General features: G+C 40.2%; 2 protein-coding genes across 6 annotated transcripts in view; both read left to right on the top strand.

Moving 5' to 3' along the window:
- The window catches only part of NCOA6 (nuclear receptor coactivator 6), a 96,543-nt gene that overhangs the window by 28,025 nt on the left and 52,302 nt on the right, over positions 1 to 16,216 (top strand). For all 5 annotated transcript variants that reach the window (XM_012455141.2, XM_012455142.3, XM_012455143.2 and 2 more), the window contains 3 exons: positions 1,062 to 1,343; positions 3,519 to 3,674; positions 12,694 to 12,816. In XM_012455141.2, coding sequence (XP_012310564.2) covers positions 1,062 to 1,343; positions 3,519 to 3,674; positions 12,694 to 12,816 — 561 coding nt within the window. The remainder of the gene's footprint in view (positions 1 to 1,061; positions 1,344 to 3,518; positions 3,675 to 12,693; positions 12,817 to 16,216) is intronic.
- LOC105719204 (riboflavin kinase-like) lies at positions 3,681 to 7,204 on the top strand. Its single transcript, XM_064382332.1, has one exon. It carries the CDS (start codon positions 6,041 to 6,043, stop codon positions 6,767 to 6,769), a length of 729 nt encoding a protein of 242 aa, XP_064238402.1. The 5' UTR covers positions 3,681 to 6,040; the 3' UTR covers positions 6,770 to 7,204.

Below are 16,216 nucleotides of genomic sequence, written 5' to 3'. Positions count from 1 at the left end.
ATAAAATTTATCAATGATCCTACCAACCTAATACAGTTGCTTTTTAGGGGATTAATTTTCTTATCCATCTTTTTTAAAAGAAAGTTGTAATTATGGTTACAGGTATAAAGTAATAATTTATTATACTTTAATAATATAAATAAGTGCTGTAAAGACATAAAAGCCTGGACATGGTGGTTCACACCTGTAATCCTAGCACTTTGGGAGGCCGAGGTGGGTGGATTGTCTGAGCTCAGGAGTTTGAGACCAACCTGGGCAACACGGCAAAACCCTGTCTTTACTAAAACTACAAAAAATTACAGGCACACACCACCACACCCAGCTAATTTTTGTATTTTAGTAGAGATGGGGTTTCACCATATTGGCCAGGCTGGTCTCAAACTCCTGACCTCAAGTGATCCGTTTGCCTCAGCCTCCCAAAGTGCTGGGATTACAGGTGTGAGCCACTGTACCCGGCCCTTTCATATAAGAATTTTTGAGTGTTTATTTCTGAATCATTATTTTCAGCCATTCCACTATTAATAACCCTTTAAAAGTTGTTTAAAATGGCTCATGAAATACTTCAGAATTTTAAGTAATCATCTAGTTGCTATTAGTTGGGTCCGGTTGTGCTTTGTAGTTTGGAGAAAGAGGAGGGCTTTAGAATCTTTGGCTCCTTTTAAGCTTTTGTCAGGACAGAAGTAGGGTGAGTCTTGGGGAGCCCCTTGCTCTGTGGGGTCAACCAAAGGCCTGTAATTCTCAAAAAGTATGTGCTTATTTTCTTGTTATTTTTTGTTCTCTTCTCCCGACATTGTAGGCTTACAGAATAGTAACATATAACATAATAAAAAGAACGTTAAATTTAAAGCTGGTATATTTTTATTTTTGGTAACTGTAAGAACTAATTGTTTTAGAATATCATAATTAAAATAGTTTGTCTTCTCTGTAATTTCTTAATTTTTGTAGTATTTCCTTATTACTTGTCAAATAAATTATAATTTTCACAGAACTATGAATTGTACATTGTTGAATGCATAATTATGCATTATAATGCTCTTTTGCATCTTCTTCTCTTTTCAAAGGTTTTCTTATTGTCCACTTGGCATATGCTTCTGGAATAATATTCACCATGGTTTTGGATGACCTTCCAAACTTAGAAGACATCTATACTTCCTTGTGTACATCAACAATGGAAGACTCAGAGACGGATTTTGGCTCTGGACTAGAAGATGATGACACAAAATGTCATAGTGTTTTGGAGGATTCCACAATTTTTTTGGCCTTCAGAGGAAATATAGATGATAAAGACTTCAAATGGAAATTAGATGCAATATTGAAAAATGTACCCAATTTGTTACATATGGGTAATTTGCTTTAATTATTTTTTCTTCTTGTTACTGTTTTTGAAATGTTTGTCCTTCCATGGTTATCTTGAGTTTTACAAATAAGTTTGCTAAATTGGATCAAAAGGCTGAATTTAAGTGCAAAAGTGGAATTTTATGATTTTTATATAAATGTTTTCTTCCTTTTAAGTGTGTAAAAGAACTGAACATAATAAAGTATTGCTTATCATGGAAATTCTTAAATAATCTGCTTTAGTGGATAAAAGTAATTCTCAAGACCCAAATTTATTTGTTTTTAACTCTCTGATCTTCATTTTCCTTACCTATAAATTAAAAAAGTTAAACTGAATCTTTCAAGACCCTTAAAACTTAGAAAACTTATTCCATGGGTCTGCTTGTAATGTACTTTAAATTTATTCCCTTAGCTTTTACATCAGAAGTCACTCGCCGACAGCTTGCTGGACCTGGTCTGCAGCCGTGTGTTATTTGGTCCATGATAGTGTTTGAGATTTAGTTTGTTTTTTAATGTTTCAGGCTTGCTGTAATGCTAAAATGTAGTGTTTTCATATCCTAACTGAAGCTTAGTTCTCAGTTTTTTTGTTTTGAGATGGAGTCTCGCTATGTTGCCCAGGCTAGAGTGCAGTGGCGTGATCTCGGCTCACCACAATCTCCGCCTCCCAGGTTCAAGCAATTCTCCTGCCTCAGCCTCCCGAGTAGCTGGGACTACAGGCATGTGCCACCGTGCCTGGCTGATTTTTGTATTTTTAGTAGAGACAGAGGTTCACTATGTTGGCCAGGCTGGTCTTGAACTCCTGACCTTGTGATCCGCCTGCCTCAGCCTCCCAAAGTGCTGGGAAAACAATATAAATTTGACAACTAGGCACCCAGTCTAGCTGCCTCCCTGTCTCTGTGACTATCTTGCACAAAGATGCCTGGTGAATATTTAAATATGAGTATTAAAATTTCAAATACACCAGGCACGGTGGGTCACGCCTGTAATCCCAGCATGTTGGGAGGCCAAGAGGGGCAGATCACTTGAGATCAGGAGTTTGAGACCAGCCTGACCAACATGGAGAAGCACCGTCTCTACTAAAAATACAAAATTAGCTGGGCATGGTGGCACATACCTGTAATCCCAGCTACTTGGGAGGCTGAGGCAGGAGAATATTGCTTGAACCTTGGAGGCAGAGTTGTGGTGAGCCGAGATCATGCCATTGCCTTCCAGCCTGGGCAACAAGAGCGAAACTCTGTCTCTAAATAAATAAACATAAACTTTCAAATATTTAATTTGGAGGTATAAAATTGCTTGACATTTTACAAACTGTTAAGAATAAATCTATTGTTTTCCTTTTTATTGCCCTTTCTTTAACTGTAGTAGATTATAGCTGTGGATTCTCTAATATCCTATAGTTGTCATATCTGCATCCAGAATTTTTATAGAATTTCACTTGAAATTTGGGGCTCACATGTTCTCAGTTTCTCAATTTGCATGCATTTAACTGAGCCTAGAAGTAAACATTATTTGGTTTGTTTATTTAGAAGCAGGTCTCACTCTGTTGCCCAGGCTGGAGTGCAGTGGCATGATTTTGGCTCACTGCAGCCTCTACTCCTGGGTTCAAGTGATTCTCCTGCCTCTGCCTCCCGAGTAGCTGGCATTACCGGCATGTGCCAGCACACCCACCTAATTTTTTATTTTTAGTAGAGACAGGGTTTCTTCATGTTGGTCAGGCTGGTCTTGACCTCCTGGCCTCAAGTAATCCACCCACCTTGGCCTTCCAAAGTGTTGGGATTATAGGCATGAGCCTATTCTATAATTTAAACTTTTTCCTTATGGTCCTTTCTCCTTCTTGCTGCTTTCCATTTACTCATTGCCTGTGGTGTGTCAGGTACTATGTTAGGTTTTTTGCATGTATTATCTCATTTATACCCAAAATCTCATGAAGTAGGTTTTTCATAGTTTTAGAGAAGAAAAAGATAAGTTTCGGAAAGGTTAAATAGCTGGTTCATGGTCACCCAGGTGCTAAGTAGCAAAACTAGGATTAGATTTGAAATCTGTAGCTCCAAAGCATGTGCTCTTTTGGCTATTCCAAGCTGGTGCTCCACCTCATTCTTTTGCTCTTTTGGCTTGTTTTTTAATTCCATGTCCTTTGGTGGCTAAAAGATTACTAATATAATTCTTTTTCTTTCACAATTAAGAGTCCAGCAAGCTAAAAGTACAGAAGGTGGAGCCCTGGAACAGTGTGCGTGTGACATTCAATATCCCCCGGGAAGCAGCGGAGCGGCTACGGATCCTTGCTCAGAGCAACAACCAGCAGCTTCGGGATCTAGGGATTCTCTCCGTTCAGATTGAAGGTCTTTTATTTTGCCATGTGCCCATCTAGACCAAAATCATTACAGCAGTAGAATATAGCATGATTTTCTATGCCTCTTTGTCTGTTCCTCTGCTCCTGTGTTTCAAGAATGCCAAGCAACTCATGTAGCTTGTACTTTGCTTTGCAGCTCCTTAGGATGAGGAGGGACTGAGGTTATTGCTGAATCCTGATGGTCTTTAGCATCTGCAGCCTTGGACTCCATTCCTTTGGCTAATTTTCATCATCAGTCTTTCAGACTCTGATTTTACTGGCATCCTGACCAGGAATTGATTTGTCTTATTATGTTTTTTAGTTGTGTGGTTTTCTTTGTTATTGTTGTTGTTGTTTTTAGAGACGGAGTCTTTCTATGTTGCCCAGGCTGGACTCAAACACTTGAGCTCAGATGATCCTCCCACCTCAGCCTCCTAAGTATCTGGGACTACACATGCGCCAGTGTGCCCAGCTTAACATCAATTTAATTTACTTCCTTCCACCAAATAAACTTTAGTGTTTATTCAGCTAACAGATTATGAAGCCTTCAGCAGTCCTTTTGCAGCAGCATTCATTTTCTCTCTTTTTTTTTTTTTTTTTTTTGAGACAGTCTCGCTCTGTCACCCAGGCTGGAGTACAGTGACATGATCTCAGCTCACTGCAACCTCCACCTCCCAGGTTCAAGCAATTCTTCTGCCTCAGCCTCCTGAGTAGCTGGGATTACAGGTGCATACCACCATGCCTAGCTGATTTTTATATTTTTAGTAAATTCACCATATTGACAAGGCTGGTTTTGAACTCCTGATCTCAGGTGATCCACCCTCCTTGGCTTCCCAAACTGCTGGGATTACAGCTTTGAGCCATTGCGCTGGCCTGCAGTGTTCATTTTTAATATTTTCACCAGAGTGATCTCTTTCAAAATGAAAATTGGATGAGCGTGTGCACACATAGACCCCTACACACACACACACACACACACACACCCTACACTCCTAGCTTAATATCCTATTATCAATACCAATAATATGGTATTATTCAAAGAATGAAAACCAAACTTCTTACCATGACCTCAGGCCTTATATGGTCTCTCCTCTACCTTCCTCATCCAGCCTTAACTTGTATAACTCTCCTCCCTTGCCCTCTGTATTCCAGCTTCTCAGCTTTCTCTTCCTTCTGCCACAGGTCCTTCACATTGATGTCTTCTCTAAATGAAATGCTATCCCCTGCCAGTCCCCCTTCCCCTAGTCCATGCCTGCTCAGCCTTCAAGTATCAGCTTAAATCTTGAAGGGTGTATTTTCCGAACTCCTTTGTCAAGTCAGTCCTTTGCTATGTACTCTCATAAAAGTTTGTTTCTCAGGGCCGGGCACGGTGGCTCACGCCTGTAATCCCAGCACTTTGGGAGGCCGAGGCGGGTGGATCATGAGGTCAAGAGATCGAGACCATCCTGGTCAACATGGTGAAACCCCGTCTCTACTAAAAATACAAAAAATTAGCTGGGCATGGTGGTGCGTGCCTGTAATCCCAGCTACTCAGAAGGCTGAGGCAGGAGAATTGCCTGAACCCAGGAGGCGGAGGTTGCGGTGAGCCGAGATCGCGCCATTGCACTCCAGCCTGGGTAACGAGCGAAACTCCGTCTCAATAAAAAAAAAAAAAAAAAAAGTTTGTCTCTCTCCCTCAGATCATTTATCTCACACTTTCATTAGAGCAATTATTTGATTATTGTTTTATACCCCATAGACTATAAGCTTTAGCATTTGGAATACAATGATAAATATTGTCCTTACTGTTAAAAACTCAGAAGAGTTTATGACTTTAGTAAGGAAGACAAACCTGTGAGAGATATAAGTACCTACCATGTGTGGGGGAGATCTTTGGAAGCTCAGTGAACCTTCCTTCCCCTCCTGTGTTGATATAACCAGGTGACAACCAGCAATTCCAGTTTTCCCTTTCACTGTAGGCCAGGTCCTCCTGGCCCTGTGCTTACTTAGAACCTAAATGCTCCATGAAACCTCAGCAGCTAAGATCATCACTTTGTTTATAGAAGTGAGACATTTTATGCAGTCTAGCATTGTAGCTTGCTGTGCCCCCAAAGGGGCAATACCAACAGACAGATTATTTAAAAGGGTTATATTTAGATTGAGAAATGGGATAAATTTCACCATTTGATAAATGAGAGAATAGTGGCTTAAACAATAACCACTTCAATTTGAAAAATGTTGAATTATCTAAAAGGATCCAGAAAAGTAAAATTAATTCACAGCAATCTGTAGGATGAACTAGTAGAAAGAGTGGAAGTCGAACAACTATTGGATAAAATCACAATATGAGAACTGTTTATACTTTAAGGAACACAGGTGGTTTCTTTAAAACCCCAGATGTTTTATGGTCTATGTTACCTATTTAAAGGCTTTGCGAGAGACAGTTTTGCTGGGAGTTGCTGGGCGGCTTTTGTGGGGTCGGCGGCGTCAGGGATCCGCCGCAGCGTGTCTTTGGCATTGCTCAGCCCCTGGTGCGCCGCATGCGGCAGGCAGAGCTCACACTCCTGTCCCCCGGCTGGTCGGGGGTCCAGACACCACGTCGACGGTGGCTCTGCAGGACGCACGGACTGGACCACAGTCCATGCCCCGAGCGGACTGCATTATGAGGCATCTGCCTTCTGCTGCGGCCAAGTTGTGCATGGCTTCAGCCGCGGCTCCAAGCAGCTGAGCATCCCCACGGCTAATTTTCCTGAGCAAGTGGTAGATAATCTTCCAGCTGATATATCCACTGTCATTTATTATGATTGGGCCAGTGTTGGAAGTGGAGATGTCCATAAGATGGTGGTGAGCATAGGCTGGAACCCATACTACAAGAATACGAAGAAGTCCATGGAAACACATATCATGCATACCTTCAAAGAGGACTTCTATGGGGAAATCCTCAATGTGGCCATTGTTGGCTACCTCAGACTAGAAAATAACTTTGATTCTTTAGAGTCACTTATTTCAGCAATTCAAGGTGATACTGAGGAAGCTAAGAAACTACTAGATTTACCAGAACATTTGAAAATCAAAGAAGACAATTTCTTCCAGGTTTCCAAAAGCAAAACAATGAATGGCCACTGATGAAAAATTGTATTATTTATTCATTCACTGTTTTCTAGTGTTTCTGTGTTTATTACTGTCCAGCCTCATCTTCGTTATGTTTTAAAAATCAAACACTTTGCTACAGTTGTGAATTAAACAGTACAATGTAGTTACCATATCATGCTTCAGCTGTTAAATGAAGCCCATCATGTCATAGCACTAAAAAGATTCATTTAAAAATCAAGGTTTCAGGAGGCTGAGGCAGGAGAATTGCCTGAACCCAGGAGGCGGAAGTTGCGGTGAGCCAAGATCGCGCCATTGCACTCCAGCCTGGGTAACAAGAGCGAAACTCCACCTAAAAAAAAAAAAAAAAATGAAGATTTAAAAAATACATGTTGATTAAAATATACCACTAGCAAGGTATTACTTGTGTATAAGTATGGGTAAAAAGACAAGTCACTAGTTTGAGATGAAAAATGAAATTTTCATGGTAAAATACCAGCATGTATATACTTGTATGGTGTATACTTCTAAACAAAGAAGGCTTACAAAAGTAAATGCATTAAGGCCAAGTGCAGTGGCTTGTGCCTGTAATCCCAGCACTTTGGGAGCCGAGGTGGGAGGATTGCTTGAGCTCAGGAGTTCAAGACCAGTCTGGGCAACATAGCGAGACCCCATCTCTATTAAAAAAAAAAAAAGGAAATGCATTATATAGAAAATTGATAGTTTATCATAAACCTACAGGGAAGAAACCCAGACTTTGTATTTTTGATATTTTGTGCATTAATTTTGTTTTAGTCATTTTCTTTGAAGTCACATCATTGTACCATCTTCATTTTTGTATAGAGCTGCTTCAATTCTAAGTGCTCTGGACTTCCCCTATCTGTTTTTTGTCGTTGTTGAAGACAGTAAAATAAGTGTTTTCAAATCTTAAAAAAAAAAAAATAGGCTTTGAAACCTTAATTGATAGTGTTTTTCACTGGAGAAGGAAGTACCAGTTTATTCTCTTAATCAGACCTACTTCCTTCAGGTTCCTAAAAGGATAAAACTCTGATTCTCCCTTAATATCATAGCCATAAATTAAAACATGAGTACTAGCAAGGAAGCAAATAGATAACATATTTTAAGAAATTATGAAATTCACGTATGACAGCAATTATCACAATACGGAAAGAGTTCTTTAACTTTTAGGCTACATGCATGTCCCAGGTGATCTTTGTTCCCACACTACTGGAAATTTAGGCAGGAGTGAAAGTGATGGCAGCAGCTATTGCTTTTGTGGAGCTGGGCTGTTGATTTTGTAAGTTATAAGAAGGAATGCTGGCCAGGTGCGGTGGCTCACTCCTGTAATCTCAACACTTTGGGAGGCCGAGGTGAGCAGATCACTTGAGGTCAGGAGTTTGAGACCAGCCTGGCCAACGTGGTAAAACCCTGTCTCTACTAAAAATACAAAAACTAGCTGAGCATGGTGGTGTGCACCTGTAGTCCCAGATACTAAGATTCCTAAGGAGACTGAAGCACAAGAACTGCTTGAACCCAGGAGGTGGAAGTTGCAGTGAGCCGAGATCACACCACCGCATTCCAGCCTGGGTGACAAGAGCGAGACTTCCTATCAAAAAAAAAAAAAAAAAGGAATGTTGCCACTATCATGTCTGCTGCAAGGCTTGTGGGACAGGTTTTTCTTCCAGTAGTCCATTCTTTATTGACAAATACTCCCTGTACCCTTCCTTTTTTGAGTTTTGGCCTCAAAACTCAAAGTTTTGAGGAGTTGGGGAAACATCTTTTTTGAGGACATTTTGTGCCCCCTCTGTAAATTCATGGTGATCTAAAGTGGTAGTCTGCTAACTTTTTCTTTAAAGGGTCAAGAATAAATATTTTTGGCTTTGCAGACCATAAGATCTTAACTCACAAGTACTCAGCTCCGTCTTGTAGGGCAAAAGCAGGGTTCCAATAATACCTTATTTAAATAAACTTGCAGTGGGCTGGATTTGGCCCACAGGATGTAGTTTGTGGACCCCTAATTGGCAAGTTTGGGAGCCAGTAGTGTTCTCTTTAGCATGAATTAGCACATATGCAGTTGGCAAATAGGAGAATGATAGCAGTATAATGTAGAAATTCTGTTTATTAATATGTGATTTTTTTTTTCTTAGGTAAGAGGTGTTGGAAAAGTAGAAATAGAATTATAATTATCAACAAGAGAAAGCTTTTAGCTCAGCTGTTGCATATGTGGGAGTCTTTTCAGCTCTATTAAAATTAAGACTGAGAATGTACGTACGTGTGCCTTCTCGATGTGTATCCCCCAGCCTTGACCTTGTGTGACTCTCAGCTCATGACAGGTTGCATTTCCTCCTGTGCCCACCTTAATGGCAGCCCCTCTGGCTCAGAGCTCCACTGCATCTACATTATCTCAGCACCTTTAACCAGACATTTCCACTCCATTTTTTCCAGTGTTTTGCCTCCACCAGTTAATTGCTTTTATTACAGCTCTGGTTACAAAGTCTCATAGGTTTTGTATTTGCCCCAACCCTGTTATTGTCAGTATAAGATCTGATAAATGTGAAGTTTTTCAGGAATTAATTTATCATGTAGAAAAATGTCTATAATTCTTTGTAAGGTTATAATGAGATGGCCATTATATATTTAATAAATAGCTAATGAGCACCTGCCATATACCAGGCACTATTTTATGTATATAGGATATATTATATATGGTCATATAATTTATCATCTAAATTAGGATACCTTTTCTTTCTTTTTCTTTTTTCTTTTAGAGAATCCTTACCCTGATTTTACAGCCAACTTTCTTTTTTTTTTTTTTTTTTTGAGACAAGGTCTCACTCTGTCAACTGGGCTGGAGTGCAGTGGTATAAATACAACTCACTATAGCCTCAGCCTCCTGGGCTCAAGTGATCCTCCAGTCTCAGCCTCCTTGGTAGCTAGGACCACAGGTGGGTGCCACCACACCTGACTAATTTTTCATAGAGATGGGGTCTCACAATGTTACTGGTCTTGAACTTCTGGTCTGAAGCATTCCTCCCACCTTGGTCTCCCAAAGCGCTGGGATTACAAACGTGAGTCACCATGCCCAGCCTAAATTAGGACACTTCTGAAAATGAAAGAGAATGCTATTAATTATGCTGGAACAACAGATGTAAAGGAACTAGGACAGACTTTTGATTACCCCTGTATGGTGATGGGGGAGGCAGGCAAGAAAGTGAGTGAGTAAATGATTACATGGGACGTGCTCTGCAGAAATAGCAAGATGTTATGATAAAAGTGACCTAACCTTGGATAAGTTGGGCGTGTGACACTTAAGATTACATGAAAATTGAGAAGCTAGCTATGTGAAGAGTGCAGAGAACTGTTCTAGGCAGAGGAAATCACATGAGCAAAGGCCTTGAGGTGAGAAGCAGCCTTGTGTGCCTAAGAAACTTAAAAAAAAAAAAAAAAAAAAAACCCATTGGGGCTGAATCCTTGTTATTGAAGGAGAAAAATAGCATGAGATGAGAGGTTAAAGAGATAGGGCTAAATATGGGCAGTCCATAAATAAATAAATAAATAAATATGGGCAGTCCAATATTGGTAGCTACAGACTATATGTTGCTGTTGGGCACTGAAAATGTGGCTAGTTAAAACTGACATGCTATAAGTATAAAATACATATTAAATTTTGAAGAGTTGGTATCCCCCAAAAGAATGTAAAATATCTCAATAATTTTTATATTGGCCGGGCTCAGTGGCTCACACCTGTAATCCCAACACTTTGGAAGGCTGAGGCCAGGAGGATTTCTTGAGCCCAGGAGTTTGAGACCAGCCTGGACAATATAGTGACACCCTGTCTCTACAAAAAAAATTAAAATGAAAAGAATTAGCCAGGCATGGTGGCATACTCCTGTAGTCCCAGATACTTGGGAGGCTGATGTGAGAGGATCACTTAAGCCCAGTAGGTCAATGCTGTAGTGAGCTGTGATCTCACCACTGCATTCCAGCCTGGGCAACAGAGGAAGACCCTGTCTCAAAAAATAATAATTTTTACATTAATTACATGTTGAAATAACAACACATTGGATGTATTAAGTGAAATAAATTATGATTAATTTCGTCTGTTTCTTACTGTGGACTCTAGAAAAATTTAAATTGCATGTGTGGCTCATACTGTATTTCTCTTGAACAGCACTTGATTAGGTGGATAATTTGAGGCCTTATAGAGCCTGTTAAGAAGTTTGGCTTTTATTTCTAAAATAGTGGGAAGCAATGGACCTGTTTTAAGCAGAGGATTGATATGAACCTGATGTCCTTTTCCAGAACAGTATTCTTTGTACTTAGAATGTCTTAACAAGTTTGGTATATTAATAGTTCCCTTCCTTTGGTGGAAACCCTCATGACCTGTGTTCTCTTTCTCTTTTGCACCTGACTCCTAGAGGCAAGCTAGAGCATCTGGTAGCTCCCAGTGATTACTTCCTTTTTGGTAGGATGTTTGTTCCCTGTGACCAGCAAACCTTCCTGGTTAAAATAGACATAGAAAGCTGACCTAGGCTGAGTGTGGTGGCTCACACGTGTAGTAATCCCAGCACTTTGAGAGGCCAAGGCAGGTGGATCACGAGGTCAGGAGATCAAGATCATCCTGGCAAACGTGGTGAAACCCCGTCTCTACTAAAAATACAAAAATTAGCTGGGTATGGTTCCATGCGCATGTAATCCCAGCTACTTGGGAGGCAGAGGCAGGAGAATCACTTGAACCTGGGAGGCAGAGTTTTCAGTAAGCCAAGATCACGCCACTGCACTCCAGCCTGGTGACAGATCAAGACTTTGTCTCAAAAAGAAAGAAAGAAAACTGACCTATATCAGTGACAGGACAGAGAAGACTGCCATGCCTCATTAACTTTCTGCTTTGCCATCTGACCCTGTGAATCAGAACCCTACAATATAGAAGGACTTAAGTGAGTGCAGCCTTTCAGCTCAGCAGCCACAGATATTTTAACTCTCCACAAGGTGGTGCTCTCTTACTATAACAATAGTCAAAATTTTGGATTAAGTGCAGGAAGCATTCTGTAGCTTATTTCAGAAACCTTTTTTATCATTGGACCAAGTAAGATTTAAGTTGCCTCTAAGTTTACAGTCTACTTAATTGGAACACTTCTAGTAACATTACCTACAAGGGTATTGTGAAGCTCAAATACGATAAAATTTAAAATCCTATACATTGCTGGACATGCTGGTATGTGCCTATGGTCCCAGCTACTCAAGAGGCTGAGGCAGGAGGATCCCTTGGGCCCAGGAATTTAAGGCAGTAGTGAGCTATATGATTGTGCCACTGCACTCCAGCCTGGGTGACTAAGTGAGACCCCATCTCAAAAAAAAACCTGTAGAAATATTGGTCCTATTGTCATGTGTTTCAGAAAATAGATTTGTAGCACCCTATCTGCTCTTCATTGCATGATTTTTTTCCTGCTGGAAATATGTTTATATTGCAGTTATTGAAAGGAAATGGTATTTTGTTCACAAGTGTTAGTGTCCCCGCACCAGTATATGTTATTTCTTCATTAAACCTACTTATATTTAATATCTGCCTTCTGATCATAAATTACCAAAAGGAAGTCTAGGATTTTGCAAGTTTTTGAGAACATTTTCTTCCATTACACACACACACCCCACACACAATTGGTAAGATGGCTGAAAATGAATATTCAGAGATCCAGAATCTCTGATACTAAGTATCATTCATAATTGCCCTGCTTCCCTATTACAAGTAAGAATTGGTTATATCTCCTTGTGCTTCAAGCAACCTACTCAGATGGGTTGAAGAAAGACCCATCTAGATGGAACTTACCCTTTTTCTGGTAGAAAACTAACCATAAGTCTTCAAAAATACAGAAAACTAAAGCAGTTGTATAGCTTTCTGTAAACAAAATTTGCATCTTATTCTAATGATTTCCTTTTTATAACTTGACTGTCATTTTCAGGGGAAGGTGCTATCAACCTGGCTTTGGCTCAGAACCGAAGCCAAGAAGTGAGAATGAATGGACCCATGGGAGCTGGAAATTCAGTTAGGATGGAGGCAGGATTTCCTATGGCGGGTGGTCCAGGTAAGACCTCCCACTCAATTGTATGACATTTTACTAGTTTCCTTTTTTGGCTTTATTTGATCATTTGAGTCCTGCAAGATAGGTGGGGGTTCATGGCATACTTATATCTCTGTTTGCTGAATCAGGAAAGCTAGACATGAGTCATTCCCGGAGTCTAGGGGTAACAGCATGAAACATCTTTGCAATCTTTTGGTCTCATTCTTAAAGGTTGACGAACACTAAGCCATGCAGCAGACATTTATTGCCTTCTGTTGTGTGAAAGGACCTGTGCTAACTGTTGGAAATAGAAATGAATGAGACATTTTCTACCCTCAGTATGTTAATATTAATAGTACAATGGAGAATGTAGCTTTCCAACTCCCACTTTCACTGGGGCTGAGAATATCTGTGAATTGAGTTCTTATGTGGAATCTGAAGATGTATATGGGAGAATAGGTGTTTTTATGTATTTTGAATTTGAGAGAGTTGTAAATTGCTTTTTTTCTAGTAATCCTTAAATTTCTTCAGAGATTGAACTCAATATTCTGTGAATCTCAGAATATTAGAATTGAGCTGGCTGTCATTTAAAGCTGAGGAAGCTGTGGAACTCACATAAAGGAAGTGATTTGCCCAGAGTCAAGGAGCAATAAAGTAATATCACAGATATTCTAACTACCAGTTCAGTGCTTTTTTCACTGGACTAGTGACTTTCAAATTTTTTCAGCTGCAGGACCCTTTATTCAAATAAAATAGAAAAGCACAGCTGCTGTGGTTGAAGCAGAGTAAGAATCTGCTTACCCAGTCATTCCCCTCCCACCCTACCAGAGTAGCTCTTAGAGAAATGCAGCAGTATAGAGGAGCTCAATTTATAAGATGCTATTCTTGGCCAGGCATGGTGGCTCACGCCTATAGTCCTGGCACTTTGGGAGGTTGAGGTGAGTGGATCACCTGAGGTCAGGAGTTCAAGACCAGCCTGGCCAAGATGGTGAAATCCTGTCTCTACTGAAAATACATAAATTAGCCTGGCGTGGTGGCAGGTGCCTGAAATCCCAGCTACTCAGGAGGCTGAGGCAGGAGAATTGCTTCAATCTGGGAGGCAGAGGTTGCAGTGAGCCGAGATTGCGCCACTGTACTTCAGCCTGGGCAACAGAGCGAGACTCTGTCTCAAAAAAAAAAAAAAAAAAAAAAAGATGCTATTCTGAACTGTAACTATTGAGTTGATCACAAATTGGAACCAGGTTTTTATTCTGGTTACTACCATTTACTGGTTACCTCAAGCTAGTTACTGTACTTCCCCAAGCAATACTTTCTTCATGTATAAAATGAAATAATAATACCTACTGTCTTTTGAGCTCATGCTTGAAGGTACAAGAGCACCGAACAGTGCAGCAAACATTTCCTAAGTTCTTTTTGGGACTTAAGAATGTGTAACTGTCAGGACCTGTGCTGTTGGGCTGTTGTGGAATACCATATAATAGATGTAAAATACCCAGCCTGTATTGTGTACATAGATGTAGTTCCCCACAGAAGTCTGAGCACTTGGTGTTAAGGTAGCTTTATTAGAAATTATAGATTGACACTGTTGCCACTACTGGAATGACATGGGCCAGAAGCAGAGTGGGAAAAGCCTAACCAAGTTACCTATAGTTAATGAAAGAATGAATAAAGCTGGGATGAGCATCAGGAAATCTGGGTTCTAGTCTCAACTATTGGCCAAAGGACTTAATATTTACTGACCCTGGTTGCCTATAAACATCTTTAATTATGTTCTGGAAACAATGTTAGAGATCCCTTCTAGGCTTAAAATGTTAAGACTCCATTAAATTGGAGTCCATTAATTGTTAGTACCCTAATTGCAAGCTCTCTTAGGCTGGTATCTGGCAAATAGCAAGCATGTTTACTAAGTATCTCTAATAAGTGCATGTAAATTATAGTGTGTGCTTTTTTTTTTTTTTTTTTTGAGACAGGGTCAAGTGACCCTCCTGTCTCAGCCCTCCAGTAGCTGGGACTACAGGCGTGTGCTACCACACCTGGCTTATTTTTTATTTTTATTTTTGTAGAGACAGGGTTTTGCCATGTTGCCCAGGCTGGTTGAATTCCTGGGCTCCAGTGATCTGCCCACCTCAGCCTCCCAAAGTGCTGGGGTTACAGGTGTGAACTGAGCCACTGTACCTGGCCAATTATAGTGCTGTAGTTGATTATCAACCTAGGAAACTGAAAAGCTTTAGGTTGAAATCAGGTTAGATTGGTATTTAATGAAGGACTTGGATTGTGATAATGTATAAAATTTCAGGAATAATCAATTAGTAATGACCTATAGTAACAGTAACATTTTAACCCCCAAGATACCTTTCTTTACCACCAAGCATATTTTAGGATTGCTTTTCTCTGTTGTCTATTGAGACTTGAAGGATGCAAACAAAATTTAATATTAGGTTAAACTAAACAGCTAAATTTTCCTAGGGAAAGAGACCTCAAGTCCCCTCTAAAACAATAAGTAACTTTAGAATTGTATTATCTAGAACACTTGTTTTTTTCTTTTTTTTAAGATGGGGTTTCACCATGACGGCCAGGCTGGTCTTGAACTCTTGATCTCAGGTGATCCACCCACCTCAGCCTCCCAAAGTGCTAGGATTACAGGGGTGAGCCACCACGCCTGGCCGGTTTTTCAATTATTCTTAGTACTACTTTCTTCTCTTACCATTGGCAATAGAAAGTTAGCTAATAAACAAGAGTCTTTTGCAACTAAAACTAAATCCATAGCCTATTTTTTTCATAGCCTTATAAAATTCCAGGATTTGTAGGGATACCATAGTAATTTAATAGAAGTTTCTCAACTTCAACATTAGTGATGTTTGGGGCCAATAACTTTTTGCTGTGGGAGGCTGTCCTGTGCATTGTGGGATGTTTAGTAGCATCCCTTGCTTCTACCCACCAGATGCCAGTAGTACCACTATTCTTTCCCTACAGTTGTGCCACCTAGAAATGTCTCCAAACATTACCAAATGTCCCCTAGGGGACCAAATTTCCCCTAGGTGAGAACCTTGGATCTTGTCCAGATTCCGACCTAGTACCAGGATGCATGTTATAGTGTCACTATTGAACATGTAGTCTCAGCATATATTTGAAAACTTCTGGGACTAGGAAGCTCATTATGGACCAAGAAAGCCTGTTTCTTAGCTCATGAGAGTGTTTTTTTTGTTTTTGTTTTGTTTTGTTTTTTTTGAGAGGGAGTCTCACTCTGTCACCCAGGCTGGAGTGCAGTGGTGTGATCTCAGCTCACTGCAATCTACACCTCCTGGGTTCAAGCAATCCTCTCATCTCAGCCTCCCAAGTAGCTGGGATTACAGATGGGCGCCACCACGCCCAGCTAATCAGCTAATTTTTGTTATTTTTAGTGGAGATGGGGTTTCACCATGTT

This window comes from Aotus nancymaae, unplaced genomic scaffold, assembly GCF_030222135.1.
Source record: "Aotus nancymaae isolate 86718 unplaced genomic scaffold, 86718_ANA_hifiasm-v0.15.2.pri h1tg000029l, whole genome shotgun sequence".
NCBI classification, from domain to species: domain Eukaryota; kingdom Metazoa; phylum Chordata; class Mammalia; order Primates; family Aotidae; genus Aotus; species Aotus nancymaae.
This window is presented reverse-complemented; position numbering and strand designations above follow the sequence as displayed.

Excerpts from the sequence above, each read along its gene's own strand:
- LOC105719204 (XM_064382332.1), top strand. The coding sequence starts at position 6,041 with ATGTTTTATGGTCTATGTTACCTATTTAAAGGCTTTGCGAGAGACAGT.